General features: G+C 44.1%; 1 protein-coding gene across 3 annotated transcripts in view; it reads right to left on the bottom strand.

Moving 5' to 3' along the window:
* The window catches only part of camk2b1 (calcium/calmodulin-dependent protein kinase (CaM kinase) II beta 1), a 67,415-nt gene that overhangs the window by 45,028 nt on the left and 1,315 nt on the right, over positions 1–21,072 (bottom strand). For all 3 annotated transcript variants that reach the window (XM_080766188.1, XM_080766190.1, XM_080766189.1), the window contains exons 2-5: positions 13,626–13,720; positions 5,961–6,020; positions 5,582–5,636; positions 4,803–4,868 (exon numbers count right to left, since the gene is read on the bottom strand). In XM_080766188.1, the coding sequence (XP_080622314.1) occupies positions 4,803–4,868; positions 5,582–5,636; positions 5,961–6,020; positions 13,626–13,720 (276 nt within the window). The remainder of the gene's footprint in view (positions 1–4,802; positions 4,869–5,581; positions 5,637–5,960; positions 6,021–13,625; positions 13,721–21,072) is intronic.

Below are 21,072 nucleotides of genomic sequence, written 5' to 3'. Positions count from 1 at the left end.
GGTAAAAGTGTGTGCATGCAATGCATGCGTGTGTGCGCCAAGTGTGTGTGTGCTTGCGTGAGGCACTTCAGGGGTTACATGGTGCATGTGGTGAGCATTAGGGAGTCTGTCTCATTAGTAGGACATTACGTATGGGCAGAAAACGCAAATGGCCTCACAGGGCGAAAAACCATCACTTGACGACTTGTTAGAAAGCTTTTCCATTTGGGCGTGTGATGCGTCAAAACAGTTACGGTTGTTTTAACTCTGAATCATTAGTGCAAAACAACGTATAACGTTAAGAGGTGTTTTTACATTCGCAAACATTTCCATGTCCTTATTCAACTCTGATGGGGCGCATACGCATAGTATGACGCTGTGGGAGAGGACAGAATTACCTTTCTGCTTTAAGGAGCGTTACATTAATAAGGCCAATCAGAGTGTCAGGTGCAAACACCTGTAAGAACTAACCAGCGTGAGAGCAGAAGATAACACAGAAAGCTTTTCTAGCGACAGAACCAATGTCCTCAATGGAGTGAAAAAGCATAAAATCTATCTGTTAAAATCTACAGGAGCCGTATTAATAATGTGACATAATTACGTCTACAGACGTGGGTGAAAGAACAGCTCACTCAAACATTGAAACGCGAAATGTCCAAACGCAGCATAATGTGAATCTATTACCGGTAGATACCGTATTGATCCCATGAGGGGAATTCAAGTGCCAGAGACCGTTTGACAACTGGGCCAGTTGGCATGGTCATGGCTCAATGCTGGATTCAACAGCACAGCAACAAACACATATACAGGGATAGCTCAGTCTTGCCTTTGGATCACAAGGTCCTGGTTGGGTCCAATCCCGGGCAACGCCAACTCAGTGTATGAGTAGCACAGCTCGAGTGCGGCAAGTAGTGCAGAAAGTACTGGGAGCTGATGGTGGGTGTGGCGCACCACATCAGCATTCCATCTCTCAGGAGTCTATAGCGCAATGTAACGGATGCCGACAATAAGCCTCTTCGACCTGCGCACCTACTTACTTACACACAGCTACAGTACCACTGTAGTAAGACTATTGCAACAAACTGAAATGTGCTCTTCATCTTAACATCTACAAGGTGTTCCCCAACAAATGTACTACACAACGCTACAGGGCAGCGAAACACATTAACAATTCATAGATACTGTGCAGGACACACAGTACTGAGTGAAGGACACACTGTCACACAAACAGTAGTACGCACACACACACACACACACACACACACACACACACATGTGTAACTGAGATGCATCTACATTTCCGTGTGTGTGCATGAGGAAGGGAGAGATCATAGACATACAGTATAAAGGTAGACGCCCTTTCGGCTCAAGGGAGGGAAAAGAATCCCAGAGATTCCTTGCGAAGCCCCGCGGAAACATGAGTGTGAGTCACAGAGCGCATGTCCGGGTCTGATAAGTCCCGGAAAAGATGCAATGTGATTGGCCAGTAGTCACTTGAGTAGCAGCGTGACGTAGTGTGCCGTCCACTGTCCCGCCGTACCAGTGTAAATTCTTCCGCCCTCCCACACATGGCTCCAACCAACTGCAGCAGCCAATGAGGCATCTATTTTTTTAAATATCTATGGGAGAGACGGAGTGCGAGAAAGACATTGTGTGGCAGGAAGTGTAGCAGTGTGACGAAGCATTTCGTGAATGGCTTTCTCTTTATGTGTAGACTAACCCTGAGGTGATGCAAGAATGCTCTAAACAAAATTGAGGCAGGGTGCTAAATTTAACCAGCGTGCAGTGACAGAAAATGTGACCAACAAGAGCACACTGGTGGTGTCAGTCTAATCAGTCTAAGATTAGGGGCGGATTCATGTAAAAATTTCAATTTTCATTTATTGATTGCTTTTGGTTTTATTGTTTTGCTGCTGCCTGCTGGTAATGTCGACTTGCCTTCCCAGCTTCCATGGTTGTTGTGCAACAAGCAGTGTGTGGCTATTAGTAGCTTGGGTCACTCTGCCAGTCGCTGGCCTGACTAAAATGGAGCGGGAAGAAATACAGCCGGCTCTGTCCTCATTGAAAGCAAGGGTTTGGACACACGTACGTACAGTAAGGTAGCTGCATACTACACACCAGAACAACGGATGGGGAATCTGAGATTATGAATTCACAAAATGTGAGAAAAGATTAAGGGGGATATATTCAGGGATGTACTGTACTTCCTTGGCTTACGGCAGCGTGCTTGGCACAGATCAGTACAAGATTAGCCACACACACACGCCTACCCGGTTACCTCTGCCATGGGTCCCTATGGCTGATTTCCAAAGGAATTTCTTTTCATTGGGGTTTTGTTTAATATAAGAAAATAAGCTCTGCTGCAAAGCTTGCGGTGTCATATTCACACGTTCTGTTCAACAAGATCACCTCCACACACTGACACCACAAGGCGGTGTCTAATAACCGCATGGCTTCCACGTGGATCTGTGACTTAATGTGGCCCGCCGAATGTGTCCATGACATATCTGACATATCGAGTCCAAATGTGGGCACGTTTCAGCCTGATGCGAGCCCCACTGACTTATATTTTACAATACTTTATCACACAGTACAAGCAGCTAAATTCAAGTCTGTGAGGGGCTGCAAAATAATGTGCAACATCAACATAACAAGAAGAAGAAACTAAGAGAAGAAGAGGTTCTATATACTGTGTTACAGCAGTAGCAACATCAGCATAACACATGTTTGACCCTAACCCTATAAAAACAGAAAGTAGCCGATAAATGGCACTTTTATGTAGCTCTTTTAACCAAAGCGTTTACATAGATTATGCATTACATTCACCCATTCTCACACACACACACACACACACACACACACACACACCAATGGCTGAGGAAACCATGTAAGGCACCAATTAACCTGCAAATCGGGAGCAATTAGGGGTTCAGAGTCTTGCTCAAGGACACTTCGACACTAACTCTGGGGGAGTCCAGGATGGAACTGGGAACATTGCGGATCCCACTCTGAGCCACTGCCACCGGCAGCTCATATCAGTGAGCTTAAAGGACAACTTTAGTTTTTTTTCAACCAAGGTTCATGTTTTAGGTTGTTATGAGAGAAAGTAAAAGATGAGTGTTAATTTGTTTTCATGTGCTGCTTTCTTTCGTTTTAGGGATTTTAGCCGTTTTTTATAGGGGGGGGGGCGAGGGCATTCGAGCATGGGGCTAAATGTGTATTTCTTAAAAAAATGTTATAGCGATTACTTTTTTTATTATTTACTATAGTCCTACTAGACCCCAAGGAATTACATCTGGCCACAAAAGATCACAGGATCTATACTGGATGTGAAGGTAGCCTACTGGGGCAAGCACTGTGTGATTAGGCTCAATATGCCAGTTTGACACATTCAATATATCCTGTGATCTTCTGTGGCCAGATGTAATTTCCTGAGGTCTAGTAGGACTATAAATAAATCGCTATAAAACTTTGTAAAGAAATACATATTTAGCCCCGTGCTCGAATGCCCCCACCCCCTAAAAAAAACAGCTAAAATCCCTAAAACGAAAGAAAGAAGCACATGAACAAAAAAATACACTCACCTTTTACTTTCTCTAATAACCTAAAACATGAACCGTGGTTGAAAAAAACTAAAGTCGTCCTTAAAAAACGAAATAAAACAACCATTTATTTTGTGATAACCAGGAAAGTTGTCCTCACCATGTCTATCTCTACCATCCTACAATACTACTATTTGGCCCTCACTAGTATTGTATCAAAATACATACATGCACGTACGTACACACCCACCCACACGAGCACCCACGCCCACACCCACACACACTTGGGTGGGCAATTTAGCAAAAAGCTCAACAAAATCTGTACTGTGACTGTGTGTGTGTTGGGGGGGGGGGGGGGGTGTAATGCCTCATTTATAAACGCACCATGACGAACAGTGTAAATCACCTGCTGCAGCACTGACAGATAGGTAAGGATTATGGACCTCACGCTGTGCGTACGAACACACAGTATCCATGCACGTACGTGCGTGCGTGCATGTTTTGTTGTGCATTCGTCTCTCACTCACTCTCTCCGTCTCTCTCTCTCTCTATGATAGCGAGGCCACACAGAGCGCCAGCGACCAGCGGGGGGGTCTGTCAGTTCCTCCTGTAACACCCCCCACCCCCACCAGATGAATATAACTGTGTGTGCTGGGCTGGGGATGAGTCAGCATGGGCTTAAGATATGTACAGTACAGTCAGAGGCAGGAAGTGTGTGTGTGTGTGTGTGTGTGTGTGTGTGTGTGTGTGTGTGCGCGTACACACGCACGCACACAAGTGCGTGCGTGGAGAAAATGGCTGAAGAGGAAAGAAATGAGATGACGGACCGCAGGAGAGAAGTGGGACATGAAACGCGCGCACGCACACACACACACGCACACACACACACACACACACACACACACACACACACACACACACACACACACGTGTGAGGGGGTTATAACTGAGAAGCTCGAGAGGCGTGCCGTGTGGTGAGCGACCGTAGGAGTGGTGTAGAGGTGGTGGAGGAAGCAGGAAAGGAGAGAAGATCCGTGAAGGAAGAAGGACATAGAAACAGGGGGGGAGCAAAGAGACAGCTAGGGAACTGAACGTGTAACAGAACAATTAAACAGAGAGGGACAGAGAGAGAGAGAGAGAGAGAGAGAGAGAGAGAGCTGGTGGAACCAATATACAGTATATGTACTGCATGAGTATGAATGGAGAGAGAGGAAAAAGGAGAAGACAGGAACAGTGAACAGAGGGGCAGAGAGGGGGGGGGGGTGATGAGGAAGCTCATACCTGGCGTCGGCCTCGCTGTAATACTCTCTGGCTACGATGTCCTCGAACAGCTCACCTCCAGTCACCCTGTACCACACACACACACACACACACACACACACACACACACACACACCTTATCAGAATTGCCTTAAGTGTAGTCATTGGCGAGGGGAAGCCCCCCAGCTTGCTTCGGCTATAAACCAGGACTTCCCCCCTTCATTTCCCCACGGCAAACAACACCACCCCCCCCCCCCCCCACACACACAACCCCCCCCCCCCCTTCTTGTGCACCGTTGCCAAGGAAACAGGAGGGAATAGCTTGAAGATGGGAGGCTGGGGTTGCAGTGCAGAGAGGGAAATGTGGAGGATGGAGTGTGAGTGTGCGTGTGCGTGTGTGTTTAGGATCTAGGGGGGGGGGGGGGGGTTTGGAGTTATGCAACTGTGTGTGTGGAGAGGGGGTGGAGGTGTTCACGAATCTGGAAAAAAGAGTTATGCTTCATCGTGCGATGATGGTGTCACGCGCCAAAATAGCAGATCTAAAAGCTCACACAACGTGCTTCAAGATTGTAGATCATCTACTTTCGGAGCGCGGCGCCACAATCGCACGACGGAGCAGACATTCCGCTTCAATGGCCTGATTTATACATCGCAGTACGACATATTCTGAAAATAGCAGATCTACAAGCTCACAGCGCGTCTCATACGAGACTCGCTGTGCGCTCGTGGATCTGCTACTTTTGGTGCGCAACTCTGTCATATGGCGAAGTTTAAGGAAGGAAGGTGACAAGGAGACTTACAAGTCAAACAGGAGGTAGTGGAAACCCTCCTCTGATATACTGTCATGGAGACGAACTGTCAGAGAAGGAGGAGGAGGGAGAGAGGGAGGGAGGGAGAGAGAGAGAGAGAGGTGGGGGACAAACCGGTGGAATTAATTGAGACTCGAATCACATCTGAACATATTCTGAAACCCTAAATCCTCAGTGTGAAATTCAGAGTGCAGCATACTAGAGCACACTAAACACGCAATATGAATACGTACAGTATGCTATGAATATAGTTGACTGAAGGAAACCGGTGGAATGCGCCGGTAAATGAAAATAAATGCTTTTATGATTGGGTGTGCTGCTGGTGAGGATGTCGGGACAGTAATGAACGGTAGAGGAGGGAGCTTCTCACCGATGTTGGAGTGCTTCAGCAGACGACAGATACGAGCCTCTCTCTCCAGCTTCTGGTGATCTGAAAGACAGAGAGAGATTTATAAAGCCCATTTCACAGACATCAGTGTCACAATCACAACAATATAGCTGCAAGCAGCGATAAGGTGGGAGTCGCGGGACCAAGCCAGAAGGCAATAAGCAATGAGAACAATATGCACGAATAAGCCATAGAAACATGGGAGACTGAACTTGAGAAAAAGAAGACCATGTAATTGTGACAAGTTTTTTGTGACAAATGTTTTAGTTGTGTGGGACAGGGGCAGGGTTATTGAAGACTCAGATTTGAACCCACAAACTTGTTTTCCATTTCCATTGGAAAACAAGTATGTGTTTCCTAGTTTTGGACATTACTACAGTGTGTTCGCTGTTCATGTGCAAACTTCTCATTTCAGATAATGGTCCATTGATTGTGTGTTTCACGCGAATCTCTCAAAGATCCAGGCAGAAAATCAGGTATAAGAATTTTTCAAACTGCTCAAAATGGTGGAATATCTGAGGGCGGAGCTTACTGGTTAAAGTGACAGATGTGTTCCCCATGAGTCAAGGAACATGTGCCACGACTTTTGTCCAAACGAGGCATGAGTTATGCAGCGTTCAAAGGTTTCATTTTCAAAAAGTTGCTATAAGGCCCGCCTTTGGCTAATTGGAGTAAGACTGGTTTCAGTGCTATTTGGCATGACCCTCTACCATAGTGTAAAGTTTCATAAGCATATGACGCTGCATGTATGTATTAGGGGCAGAAGAAGAATTTTCACAAAACAGCTATTTTCATTGGCTCATAAAAAAAAAATTTGGTCCAAAGTTAGGTCCAAAGTTCACGTGTAGAAGTTTTGTGCATTTTGATCAAAGATCATGGGAGGAGATAGATTTGAACAGTTTTTCATATAAATGGTAAATGGTGCATTTATATAGCACCTTTATCCAAGGCGCTTTACATAGATTGTGCATTACATTCACCCATTCATACACCGATTGCGGCAGAAGCCATGCAAGGTACCAACCAGCACATCTGGAGCGATTTGGGGTTCAGTGTCTTGCCCAAGGACACTTCGACATGTAGACAGGAGGAGACGGGATTCAAACCGCTGACCCATAGATCATTGGACGACCTGCTCTACCTCCTGAGCCACAGCCGCCCCATATAATTCAAAATGAAAGGTGATGAAGGTCAGAGGTCAAAAGTCAGAGCACGAAAGTTGTTCGGCATGAGGAGCCACATACTGTATGTGTATCAAAGTTTCATTGCCAACGGTCAAACGGTTCATGAGCTATGCCTGTTCAAAGTTTGTATTTACAATTGAGTGCTATATCGCCACCTTTTGGCCATGGCCCTCTACCATGTTGACAAGTTTCGCGAAAACCGACTGCACGGTTCAGCCAGAACTGCTATTTTTGGCGGAAGAAGAAGGAGAAGAAAAAGACAAAAACAAAAACAATAAGGGACCAACGTCGGTCCCTTAAATAAAAGCCAAACATGTCAACAATAAACACTTCGACCAGAGATCGCCTGGCTGTAGCTTTTTTTGCATTCTACCAAATCCATGTGAATTACCGTGATGGATTTAGCCTTCAGCGCCCAATATTAAATTGTTCAACTGTTAGTTAAAATCCCGTGTTCCAGAAACATAGGGTTCAATTCAACTGAATGTATGCATCCTGTGCTCACTGCGTTCGCAATAAAGATCTGGTCTGGCTAGCGTCATGGCTGTGTTACATAAACACACACGCGCACAGACAGACACCAGGGCAGTGGACCACCACGTTTGTGCATACATGCAGAGCACAGCATGAACCCTAAGATACCGGTGTTCGCCCACACACACACAGCACATGGACAAGCCAGTGCCACACAGAGACAAGCACGTGAGCACACGCACAACACACGCGCACACACACACACACACGAGGAGTGACAGTGAAGTGAGCACCTAGTGATTATGCTCTCAGAAGATGAGAGGAGTGAGTCGGGGAGAGAGAAGCAGTGGTGGAAAGTAACAATACTGAGGTATTAAGTACAATATTGAGGTATTTGTACTTTACTTGAGTATTTCCAATACTTTTACTTGTCTTATACACCATTAGATCTCAGGCAAATATTGTGCTTTTACTTTTTTGTGCTGTGAATCTGCTATTATTTTCCAAAGGTTTTTATACATTCGAAAACTTCTGCATAATGAGTACTTTAGGATGCATTTTTGAGATTCTCGAGTAAATTTTGAATTCCAGACTTGTACTTTATTTTCTACATTGATACTTTTACTTAAGTAAAAAAAAAGGAAAACATGAGTACTTTTTCCGCCACTGGAGAGAAGACTGTTGAGACAACAGGAGGGGGAGGAGGGCAGGGAGGGATTAGAGAAACAAAGCATGGCTGCTGTTGGAGGAGAAAGACGCCTCCTCTCTGCCCACTACCACTCAGATCACGTGAGCTTGTGAATCTGCCATTGCCAGAAAAACTGTAAATGTTCGCCTACTGTACATCAGAGGTTCTCAAACTATGAACGGGAATCACAATGTTGTGAATGCATTTTCAAAAAGGAAATCCTATTTAAGGCATACTTAAAGGATGAGACCACTTTTTTGAGGTTTGGGTTGTTTTCTTATGCGGTTTTATTTGTAATAAAATGTGTCAACTTTGTCTTGTTTTGACTAATTTGTGTAGAAAGAAGATCCAGTAGGTATGCCTACGCCGACCGAATCACTGCTGTTCGCAGTGGTCTATAGCCTTTAAGCGGCATTATGTACAGTAACATTATTTTAATTAATATCGTTACATTTTTGTTTTATGTTAATACAATATCAGAGCTACACAATTCAACACCACAGCTATGCACCTTCCTCACAGCATCACACAACAGTGACAACACACACACGCTCAAATGCCTCCACATTTCACACTACTTGCTAAGTACTCCGGCAAGGTTCGTGGCCTATTACCCCCCTTCATCAGGGCAATTCATTCTTGCCCTGATGAAGACCAGTTAATGGTCGAAACATGTTGGCAGTCGCCTTTTTAATTTAATAAAGGCTTCCCTCCTATTTTTAACTTCAGTGTGTGTGTGTGTGTGTGTGTGTGTGTGTGTGTGTGTGTGTGTGTGTGCTTGTGTCCGTCCATCCGTCTGTGTACAGCTGGCACCGGTCAATGCCAAATTTTACACTCCCTGGATGCCAACAATGAACCTCTGCCCCAAATTTTCCAGAACAGCCTGTTATAGCGCCACCAGGAGGCCGACTTTTGAAAAACAGTTTTTTTATATTACTCTCAATTGTTACACACTATCTCTATAGTCATGTGTTCAAGACGGATCTGTCCGATATTTCAGATTCCATCCTAATTGGCTCACATTTGCAGGATTGGCCCCTTTTGAACAGAAAGCCTCGATCATGAACGCAGCGTGCAATTTATGTGAAATCTTTCACAGACTTTCCTACTAGACTGAGGAATATATCCCACCCTTTTCACATTGGCCTGCTCCATCAACAGGTGGATTTAAGAAGAAATGGCACCCTTTTCACATTGGCCCTATTAAAGCACCACCAGGAGGCCACAACTTGACCTGCCCTGGTGGAGACCTGTGCCCCGAGGGGCACTTTATCTACTTTATCTATGCCTTGATCCCGTTTTGATCTGTGTGAGCACCTTTTATCATCATTACTTTTTGATATCTCCGTTGAGCACCTGGTTAGTTCCTCTTTTTGTCCTATGACAATAAACCATGTTGTCACACAACAAATGCAATCTGTAGGCAATCTGCAGGCAGGGAGGCTCCATTAGCTCAACGGTAAAAATGTCAGCACTTGCGCAGGTTCATATACAGGGTAGAAGTCGAGTAAAGTTACATAGTGCAGCAAGGCATAGTATGTAACTTTAAAGGCATAGTACTTTGCTAAACTATAGTAGTGTGGTGGTGGTGTTTCACTGCAGACACACTTTGCCCTCTCCCTGTATTTTGGTGTTTTGGCAGACCGACCGTTTATAGTTAAGGTCCTGGCACAGCCACAGGCGCCATCTTTACAAGCAGTATAAAGTCCATTTTCACACTCTCAGTTAAAGAACACTCTGGAAACCAAGTACAGGGCCAAAGGTCAAGTTTACCAACTATTGAACATTTAATGTGGTTAAATGTCTAATAATACATTATATACAATACTATAATGTAATGGGGGTCCCGGCTTCATCTCTCTCTCAGCTAAGGGGTTCCTAGCCTGCTTTAAAGATAATGTAATGTGTGATAAGGCTTCATTTAGCCACATAGGTTGTATCAGAGCTATCCTGGCTATGTGACATTGAGCCAGTCTCCCGTGCGGTCTTGACACTGAGCTCGCTGGCTGAAAAGCAGGTCAGCTCCACCGCCACTGCATTGCAGGTGAATCTCCAGCAGTGTATTAGATACATATAAGCTTACGTTATGCTCCATGGCACCAGGGGTGCTGTGTGCCAAAGCGAACCGAATCTAGACCAGTTCTCTTTTGGCAAGCGACACCGTCGACTGTCGTACTACCGAGTATGAATTAGGACGGTGGTTTTCTAACTTTTTGTGCCCAAGAAAGACAAAACTCCAGGCACAACTACAGGTACATTGTTAGCAAGAATAGCCAAGCAACAACCTTAATGACGTTATGAGCTTGCAGATCTGCTATTTTTGCTTCTTTTTTATGTGAAAATAGAACAGGGACCACAGGTTGAAAGCGGTTAAAATGTGTTTCAGTATAGAATTTGCCTCTATATTAGGAATGGGCGTGCACAAAGTACTGATACAGTATACTAAATAAAATACAAATATTACAGCATGAGACTTATGCCGCGCTGCGAGCTTGCACATCTGCTAAGTTTGAATAATGTTGAGTGATTTAGATATATATATATTTTTTTTTTTCAAAAGTTTCCAAAATGTTTCAAATACTCATTGCCCCATTGGCCAGTTATGCTACCTAGTTTTATTCGTTGTCAAGACTCAAGAGTACCCGTTGTCCTGTTGTACCATTTGCTGTCAGTGTTCCTTTATGCCATACAGTACAGTATATGGCATATACTGTAGTACTGTACTGTACTGTACTGTACTGTACTGTACTGTACTGTACTGTACTGTACTGTACTGTACTGTACTGTACTGTACGGACTCTGATGTTATCAATATCACATCATAGTATCGACATCGGCATTCTTCAGGGATCTCCAATATGGAGATCATTGCCGCGGGTCGGTTCTGGACAACAGGTTTTCGAGGTAGGTGGGGGACACAATTGTACTGAGGGGCGCCTTTTGGGGCACACAAAGTCCATAGACTTGGCTGCCACATTACGTTACGACTACGAGGGGGCATGCTTAAAGCAAACATTAAAAAGTCCATCAAGCAGCTTGTGGAAACAGCCGTGTGTGTGTGTGTGTGTGTGTGTGTGTGTGTGTGTGTGTGTGTGTGTGTGTGTGTGTGTGGTGTGCGTGCGTGCGTGCGTATGTGTGAGTGCGTGCTTAAGAGAGAGTCAGATGAGAGTCCCGTGCTAAAGGCATGTAGGCGCACAGACGCTTGGCCCACAGCTGCCAAGTGCCTGAGGTGCCTTCTCTCGCCTGACCCCCCCCCTCCCCCCCCCCCCCACACACACACACACACACACACAGACCACCCCACCCCCTGCACCCACCACCAAATTTGCAACCACATCCATCGCCAGTCTTGACCCGGCGCTCCTCAAAGTCTCTCATCGCCACAAGAAGGCTCATACCAACCATTATGCATGTCAAAACTAGAGTCCGACAAATATATCGCTATATGGGTCGTTATTAGTCTATTTTTGGTTGGTTGTAAAAACATGTTCGTTGGTGCTTTTAATTTATACCTTTCTAGTTTGTCTTACTTTATCTGTATACATTTACGATTCATCTTTATGTGAAAACGTAAAAATTCAATACATTTGAATTCATGTTCATTTATGTTTTTTTAATGGTGATTAAATAAAGATTTGATTTAATTTGAACCGAAATATCGGTCAAATCATCGTAAAAACCTATAGGAATCGGTGAGGCCCTAGTCAAAACAGACAATACCCCCAAAAACTCCCACCTCCAAAACGGGACAGTGAGTCAGGGGGCCGGGCTGCCATAAAACCCTGCTGCAGAAGCCCATGTCAGATAGGTCATGGAGCTATAAATAGACCCACGGAGTGCCGATAGAAATATACAGTGGGCCAGTGGCCCAGCCTGCAACGTACACACGCACGCACACACACACACACCTCAGTCAGCATGGATCAATCCAGCTATCAAATATTTAAACGCTGTGATCATTCTCCACCTCGGAAATATGGAGGCAGGCTGAAAGCAGAGACCGGTCGACACACTGAGATGTGAGCCGACAACGGTTACAGTTAAGATATGTAGCCCTAGCCATAATGGGATCTATAATAGCTAGATATCATTTATTTATTGTGTATGCATAGCGGGCATGTGCTGTTGAGTGGTCCCCTGATATCAGTCTCATCAAGCCAGTATAAATGGGATTATCTGTTAGCTTTACGCTAATAGGAGCAGGATAATCTGGTGAATGGGTTAATCTCGTCAAATGTGCTGTGTGTGTGTGTGTGTGTGTGTGTGTGTGTGTGGTCAGACACAGTCACAACACAGACCAGCCACACACAACAGTTGCAGATCGAGATTAAAGTACATTGAAAGACTAGCACACTCAAATAGTGTTCACATAACATTTATTTTTGTATTTTGTTTATTCACGTGAAATCACTTTTATAGCAGGCCCAGCTGAATTGAATTTCCTTTGTGATTTATCCTGAGAGATGGGCCCAGAAAGAAGAGTTCCTTTCTTTGACCTGACCTTAAGCTGATATCAAGCTACAGGAAATAACACCACGCAATCAGAGACAGACAGACATAACAAGATGACTTTGAAGTTCTAGGTAAACGCCTTCTGCTAATGGCTGTTAAAATGCCTGCAGACCACACTCGACATTTTCACACACAAGTACTAGTAGTGGTCGCGCGTGCGTACGTGCGTGCGAAGGGTGACAGTCAAGTGTCAGCGCGATGCCACCTGGCACAGCCCCGCTGTGCCGTGGCTCCAGTTACGACTAGGCAGTGGCGCAGCAGGAGATTTACACTGGGCAACTGGCTGCGTGAAGAGCACCGCGGTGGCCATTGTGGAGCTGGGGTGGTGGGGCTTGGGGGAGGGGGATGACTGGGATCCCGTGGCCGTGGCATTTGGCCTTGGCTTTGGCTAAAACCGTTACTGAGTGGACAGTGCGTGATGCTTATTAGAGTGACTCAAGCAGGCCAATGTGAAAGGTGAACCTGCTGCTCATGAAAGGCCACTGTGGGCCACCTGATCAGAGGCCATTATATGGACAGATTATGTTGTGTGTGTATTATCTGCTGCCAGAGATCTGCGTAGCTACAGTATGTCCTTCTCAATGTCTCTACTGGTTCCAGCATGTCCCCAGCAAAACCAGGAACCGTTTTAACCGGTCCATTATATTTTTCGGCTACATGCCAAGGTAAGGTTTTCAAGTATACAGCTATATGTGTTGGCCTGAAAACATTACATAACCTAACTAATAATCCTAACCTACTCAACCAGCATGTTGGAAGTCAAAGAATAATGGACGTGCTTATGCTTACCTCGTGCAGATAACTTTTTGGTGTTGATTATTTTGGCAGCGTACTCCTGTCCTATGCACAGCTTAACACATCTGCGCACCACTGAAAATGCTCCCCTGGAAACAGAGACAGAACAGAAGGATCAGGTTTAGAGCAATCTGACTGACAACAACATATACTCTGAGAGTATAAAAATTGACCTAACTAAGCCTGTCACAATTATTACATACCGGTAACCTACACAATTATTTTGTCAATCGTTTTCCATTCCATGTAGAAACGTTTTCATACATTCTCAATCATTTTCCAGAAATAGCAGATCTACAAGCTTACAACACGTCACTTCGGAAGCTTGTAGATCAGCTATTTCCGCTATTTTTACATTTTCTTTTTTGAGAGGAAAAGAAGGGTCCTAGTGCACAGCAGTATGAACTTGAATAATGTAAAGAGGGAGTCCCACACACCATCTTCACTTACAAAAACTATTTATTTAGAGTACAATGTTTCGATCGCTCTGACCTTCATCAGGCATTCCTGATTTATTAAATGTGTCATGTCAGTAATTTCTTTGTATTAACTAAGTTATCCGACATATCTGCCCTGTACAATTTGTGATTATGAAGCCTAGAAAATGTACAGAAATTAAAATCCTATTCCAATGTTCAATGCCAAAAACTATTTGCAATTTAATAGTTAATCGCAATTATTTGTGTGCCAATTAATTGCCAACTGCAATTTGTAATCGTGACAGCCCTAGCTCTAACCATTGCATTGTTACACTCTCAGAGCTAAGAATATGGAATTCTGCTGTGCAAGTGTGAGCATCACTCAACAACATGTCATGCTGAGATCTGATACCCCAGAACATTTGTGATCAAATTCCCAGAAGACAATTGAAACCGTAAAGAGGTGGTCAATCAACAGCTTTGCTTGCTCGCAGGCAGTCTTTTTGACGAGAACATTTTCTGCACAGCTAGCATTTCTCCCTGTCCAGCACGGAATATAGTTCTGATGTCACTTGCTAATTGTGGCTAGGTACATAAATAGACTACACTGCCAGGGTTTGTCTGCTTAATAGGCTCCTGTGGGGTCTCCAAAAGCCAGTCAGCGCATACTCGATAACGTGAAGATGTGAGGCACGCGAGACAGAGGGCTAAAATGAGCTCTGGAACAGACATTTAAACGCGAGAACCAGTGGCAGTGTGAGCCTTCGTAAACTCACGCTGTATCACATAGCTAGACACTTTCAAACTGTGAAAACGCACATTTACATTATACATTGTGAAGAACATTAACCACATTCTGGGGGCAAACATTCAGCAAGCATTGATCAGTGAGCAATGTAGATTGACTATTTTTGTAGAAGAGATTTGATGTACTGTAGAAAACACAATAGGCTGCATTGTGATCATGACAAAGGTTAACCTTATGTCACCAGGCATTTCACACTGGAGAAAGCCTGGTTGTCGTTCTGAACCAACTAGTGTGATGCTCTAGGAGTCTAGGTCAAGCCTACTCTTGAATTCCCCTACTTGTATCCGGTTGCGCACCACAACGTTATTGTTCCCCCCACATGAATACAGAATCGAGTAGCATAGTCTCGCCAGCTGCTATGAGGCATACCAAACAAAAGTATAAAAGACATACTACACTTGACGGAACTTACTGGATTCATAGGATTCCACATGGACCTAGCTCTGGTCCATAGCCAATGCTTCTATGATTCTGCCCTGCATTGACTATGCTACTTTCACTTTTAAATCTCACATGGAACTCAGACCAGCCTCTCATCTTTAGCGTATTTAAAAAGAACGTTTTTGCTACTCACCAAAACAAAGGCGGGTTGTATCATTAAAAAGCCTACTTTCCTTAGTGGACGCACTCTGAGCCCCCCACCACACGTATAAACGGTCCGCTTTGGCTAGAAAGGGATTTTTTGTCACCGGAGGAAAAATATTCTCTATGAGGCAGTTCTCTGGGCAATATCGGTAGAGGGCGCATTGGAGTAACTAAAAGTATTTTTTTCCCCCGGTGGAAACAAAATCCCTTTTTGGCCAAAAAGTACCGTTTATACGTGTGGTGGGGGGCTCAGAGTGCGTCCACTAAGGAAAGTAGGCTTTCTAATGTCACAACCTGCCTTTGTTTTGGTGAGTAGCAAAAACTTTCTTTTTATTTACGCTAAAGAGGAGAGGCTGGTCTAAGTTCCATGTGAGAGTTAAAAGTGAAAGTAGCATAGCCAATGCAGGGCAGAATCATAGAAGCATTGGCTATGGACCAGAGCTAACATGGACCCTGATATCTCTCATCTGGTTTCTGAGGGAATTATTCTTTATCCGTCTCTAGATCAGAAAACTGCCTAGAGTAGGGGCATGGTAGCACAGTTGGTAGTGATGTCGCCTCACAGCTAGAAGCTCCTGGGTTCGATTCCCGCTGGGGATGCTGTGGGCATGTTCTCTCCTCCGTGTCATCAGTGCCCATACCAGCACATCGGGCGCAATTTGGCGTTCAGTGTCTTGCTCAAGGACACTAACTCTGGGGGAGCCCGGGTTCGAACTGGCAACCTTGCGGTTACCATCCGGCCACTCTAACCCTGAGCCCCCGCCGCCCCACACATAAAGAGCATACAGTATGTGAAAAATGCAGGTCAAAGGTTTGTCCTTTGCCTCTAGTCTAGGGAGTGTGCATACAAAGTTTTACACTGATCAGTGCAGTTATAGGTAAAAACACGAATGGGCCAGTTTTAGCGCCACCATGAGGCTGCTACATTTTCAAGTGCCATTTCTTCCTCTGCATAGTGGGAATGTACATGAAAGATTTCCCTCAAATTGTACTCTGCGTTCATGATTTGAGGCATTTTGTTCAAAAAGGACCAATCTTGTAAACTTTGGAAGGCAATCTTAGCCAATAGGGATGGAATATGGGGAATGTGTTTTGCAAAAATCTGGCTCATGGTGGCGCTATAACAGGCTGTCGTGGAAGATTTGGGGTAGGCTGGTGGAGACAAAAAGAAAAAGAAAACTGCCTAGTGTAATGTCTGAGTTGATCCCAGTCTAATGCCTGATATCTATCTATTCAGCACCACTGCTCTGCTTCCATACAGGACATCAAACACTGTTAAGTTCAGTGTTCATTTAACCCTGAAGCAAATGGACCCTTCCATTTGTACACTCTAAAGAAAGAGTTAAAAATGGTTTTCATAGTTCTAGATGACCAACAGGGTCGGGGTCAAAGGTGACAGCTGTGATTGTGAACCCAGCTGATCACAGTTAAAACAGGGATTGGGGGATTGCCTCTGTGCAGACAGGACATTGAGTAATAAACCCACTCTCTCACTCAGACTAAAAACAGACACATTTATACAGTATGCTGTAAGAAATGACATATTTTAACCTGCTGGGCTGGGCTGGCATAACCCTAACTTCTTCATTTCTGCCCTACAGTAAGATATAAGCAGTAAGCTACATGCTTTGATTAATTTGATTTACATTAGGACAAATATGCGCAACTGCAAAGACGAAACAGAATAACTAGAGTCTAGGGCAACCACACTAAATAGGGGTTAAGGCGGGGTATCCACCAAATCATTTTCTAGGAGAGAGCCGACAGGCACGGGGTCTCTCGTAGCCTACTCATTTTAGCTGATACACATAGGTAGGTAATGTATTGTAGCTGGCTGCCCAATATCACATCTACAGCTGCTAGTTTAACCACTTGGGGAACATTCCTCAAAAATAGCAGATCTACAAGTTCACAGCGTGTTGCAACGCGACACATTGTGAGCTTGAACATCTGCTATTTTTGGCAAAGAGATTTGGAAGAAAGCAGTTGAAGTACATGCAGTTCAAGTCCAGTTCTCTAAGACTATACATGGTTTGTTTTGTGCTGCTTAATACAATCTGTTTCTTTACCCAGATAGCAGACACAAACCTTGACACCACTGAGCAGGCTGTCAGCCTGTCACTCATAACCTATTACCTTTGGCAATTTTTTACAGGAATGATGTGATATAGGAATCAAATATCATTGATTGATGAAATACTTTATTACTAAAAAAATTAAATAGCACAGACGTACAGTAAAATGATGTAACCTTTTTTTTCTTCTATTATCCCACGGTTTGTGCAACAGTTTGTGCAACGTAACCCTCGGCGCTACACTCCCTCTGCCAATTTGGGGAGAGCAACAGACTGATATGATGCTTCCTTCTATACATGAGGAGTCCATGTAGACTCAAACTCCACACAGAAAGGCCCTTTTGCCAAACCCACCCAATGTATTAGGGCACTGATGACGCAGAGGACCGCTCACAGCGTCCCCAATGGGAATCGAACCCAGGACCTTCTAGCTGTCAGGCGACAGTGATACCGACTGCGCCGCCGTGCCCATATGATGATAATGTTCCATCTCACGCAAGTTAACTTTGGTACATGTCCCTAACCCTAAAATTAACCGCAACACTAATGTATATCATAAAAGCCTAACTAAAAGCCAAAATCTTTGACTATAGCTATAATAACTAAAGGCCCTTAGACACTTATTTTGTACAATTATGAGTACGATCCACATAAAACGTGAATATTATGCGCCGATCAAGCGAAGTAATTTATTTAAATAGAACCATCAACCTGTATGAATGAGGCATCACCAATTTAATACTTTAATATGAAATATTGGTATTTTTTCATTGTTTACTCATCACGCTCCTGGTGTTAGGGCCTCAACTCTAAAAATGTGCCTTTACTAAAGTGGGAAACCATCAAACATATCCCTGTATTGTCACTTTCCCCACAAGGACAGCAACATTTAAAACACACACACACACACACACACACACACACACACACACCACCTTCAGTGATCTTAACATCAACCAGAATTAGCCCTGCCTGATCTAGAGTCGTAGAAATCAATATGTTAACAAAGTGCCTTTCATTAGTGACCCATGTCTGTCCCGTGTGTCTCAGTGGAGACATTAAAGTGATTTAAAGCCCCCATAACGCCCACTATCCTTCCCCAGATCCCCTGTCAACTGATTGGGAGGACTGAGAAGGCCACAAGGCTCCTGCTCCTCCACACTTGCACCTCACCCCACATAGCTGGCGTGGCTGAGGGCTGCTGGGAAAGCAGACGCACGTGCACAGTGCACACACACACACACACCAGTGGACTATACACAAATCTGATGGTACACGACGTACTGACGCACATGAGTTGCGTAAATTACTTGCATAGGCTACATGAGCTGCACTTGCCCCACACACACTTATAAAGTCACTTTTACAAACACAGTTTGTAGATCCGCCGTTTTCAGTGCTCGACATCCGGCATATATACAACAAAGTATAAATCCGGTTTAAGGCTGTGGAAGTTACGGCTCTGAGCCCAAATTCCTCCGGGAATTAAATTGACAAAGGTTTTTGGACGACTGATTATCACACCTGATACGTTGTTACTGCCTTACAAAGGCCACTCTAGGCCAAGGGCCCAATACTGATTGAAAAACATGTTTCGTTTTGATGAACCATGGATTTATTGGGAAGTCTCCACCAAAATGTGCTCCAATGTGTAACAAAAAGCCATATTACTGTTTGATACAGTACAAATAATTATAAATTGTAATATATTCCTCCTAGATAAACATACCAATTGTAAAACATATACATATCCAATGTTACCATGGAAATGTTACCACCACCGCAAATGTCATGGGAGTTTTACTCTTTTGTTGCTAGAAGTATCAGAGACCTCCCCCTACTTGCCAGCCCATAGAGTCCAATGTGAACTCGGGCAATTTGAGTACCCTAACGTTTTATGTTAGAAATGTTGAGTAAGGCCCAGGCGGTGGCGTAACCGTCTGGGCCGCGGGTTCGACCCCCGAGCCCGACACGGCCTTTACTGCATGTCATCCCCCCATCTCTCTCCCGTTTCCTGTCAGCCTACAGTCTGTCCCTTCAAAAAAACCAATAAAAGGCGTAAACCGCAAAAAAAGAAATCTTTAAGAAATGTTGAGTAAGCTAACTTGCATATGTTGAGCAATTTTCATAATTGGCATAATATGTGACCATACCATTAACAACCTATATAAATGGGCGGTAATCTAAATTTGTGTTACACAAAGTGTTACACTTTTTATGCTAAGGACGTGTATACACGTCCTGGGAATCAAAACCACGGGGTGCCTTGGACGTGTACATAGGCGTCCTTAGGTTCCTTTTATTGATATTAAAAGAAATATCAATTTGTTTTATTTTTTGGTTGGCCTTTCCTTCTGTAGCGTACTCCTTGTGTTTCACGCATGCACACTGCCGTTCACTTCATCGTTTACGGCTCCATTAGAACTCATAACTCTAAATCTAGGGCGCTCTCCATGGTTTTGACCAAAAGGGCAATGTTCTGTCTTCATTTCTGACTTCAGGAAGCATCTCCTTTGGAAAATAAACGACTAGAGACTAGATTAATCAGTGCGAGGTAAGAACGGAAGATTATGCCTCCCAGTTTTGGAGGGTAACTGAAGGCTTTTCAGAGTAAAATCTACCATATCTGCTGGCACTCTAGCACCATTATTTTGCCATGATGCTCAATCCTTTCCAAGCATTAGTTTTGCACAAAAAACCGTGGGGTTAAAAACGGCCATAGTCACAGTGCGAGTGTGAGTGTGTGTGATGGCAAGGGCCTACAAACAAGTTTAATGCCATTAGCTGACACATGGCCACATCAGGATGTATGGTATGGAAAAGGATTTCTCCAGGAAATGTGGGTGCCAAGATAAAACACTTTGCAACACAGTGGCACAAGTGCTTTCAGAAAAACAATGTACTTATATTGCAACCTTACACAGAAGAGTGCTGGAGAGTGATCATTTGTTACTATGCCTTAGATGTGGGATTAGGATTACAACCATGGATAGCCATGTATTCACACTTGTGCTCAATCTCATATCTTAATTTGACTCACTACTCTGTCTGAATATTAAGATCAATCCATGATAATTTCTTGGCTTAAATACTGTATATTAGTTTCTCTCACTTCAAAGCTGTCCTGCACTGAAGCGCTGTTCTGAATGTCGTTATGCTGTTGTATTTTTCACCTCAACTGCAACTTTTTACTCCATACAAATGGTTCTCAAAGTGGGGCTCCCGGAGGTCATTGAGGGGATTCCAGGGGGTCCCCAACAAATTGAGGGTCCAGATTAACCTCTTTAATTACTTCAGCTGTATAAATATAGCTAAGCCAACCTACAAGCTCACAAGCAACGCATTGTTATTTTTTAAACATTTTTTATTATTGACCCACCTAATACAAATCAATTTGGGGGTCTTTGACATGAAAATGTTTGAGAACAATGTAGAAGGCTACTGCTCCAAAACCAAGGTAGACACTTACTGTTACAGGGTTGAATGGAATTCAAGTGGAGACACATTCTAGGAACATTATTGCTTTGCTGAGGTTTGGGGACTCATTTCTAGTT

Source organism: Protomyctophum bolini (assembly GCF_963924005.1).
Source record: "Protomyctophum bolini genome assembly, chromosome: 6".
NCBI classification, from domain to species: Eukaryota; Metazoa; Chordata; class Actinopteri; order Myctophiformes; family Myctophidae; genus Protomyctophum; species Protomyctophum bolini.
The sequence above is the reverse complement of the archived record's forward strand: the minus strand, read 5'-3'. Positions and strand labels throughout refer to the sequence as shown.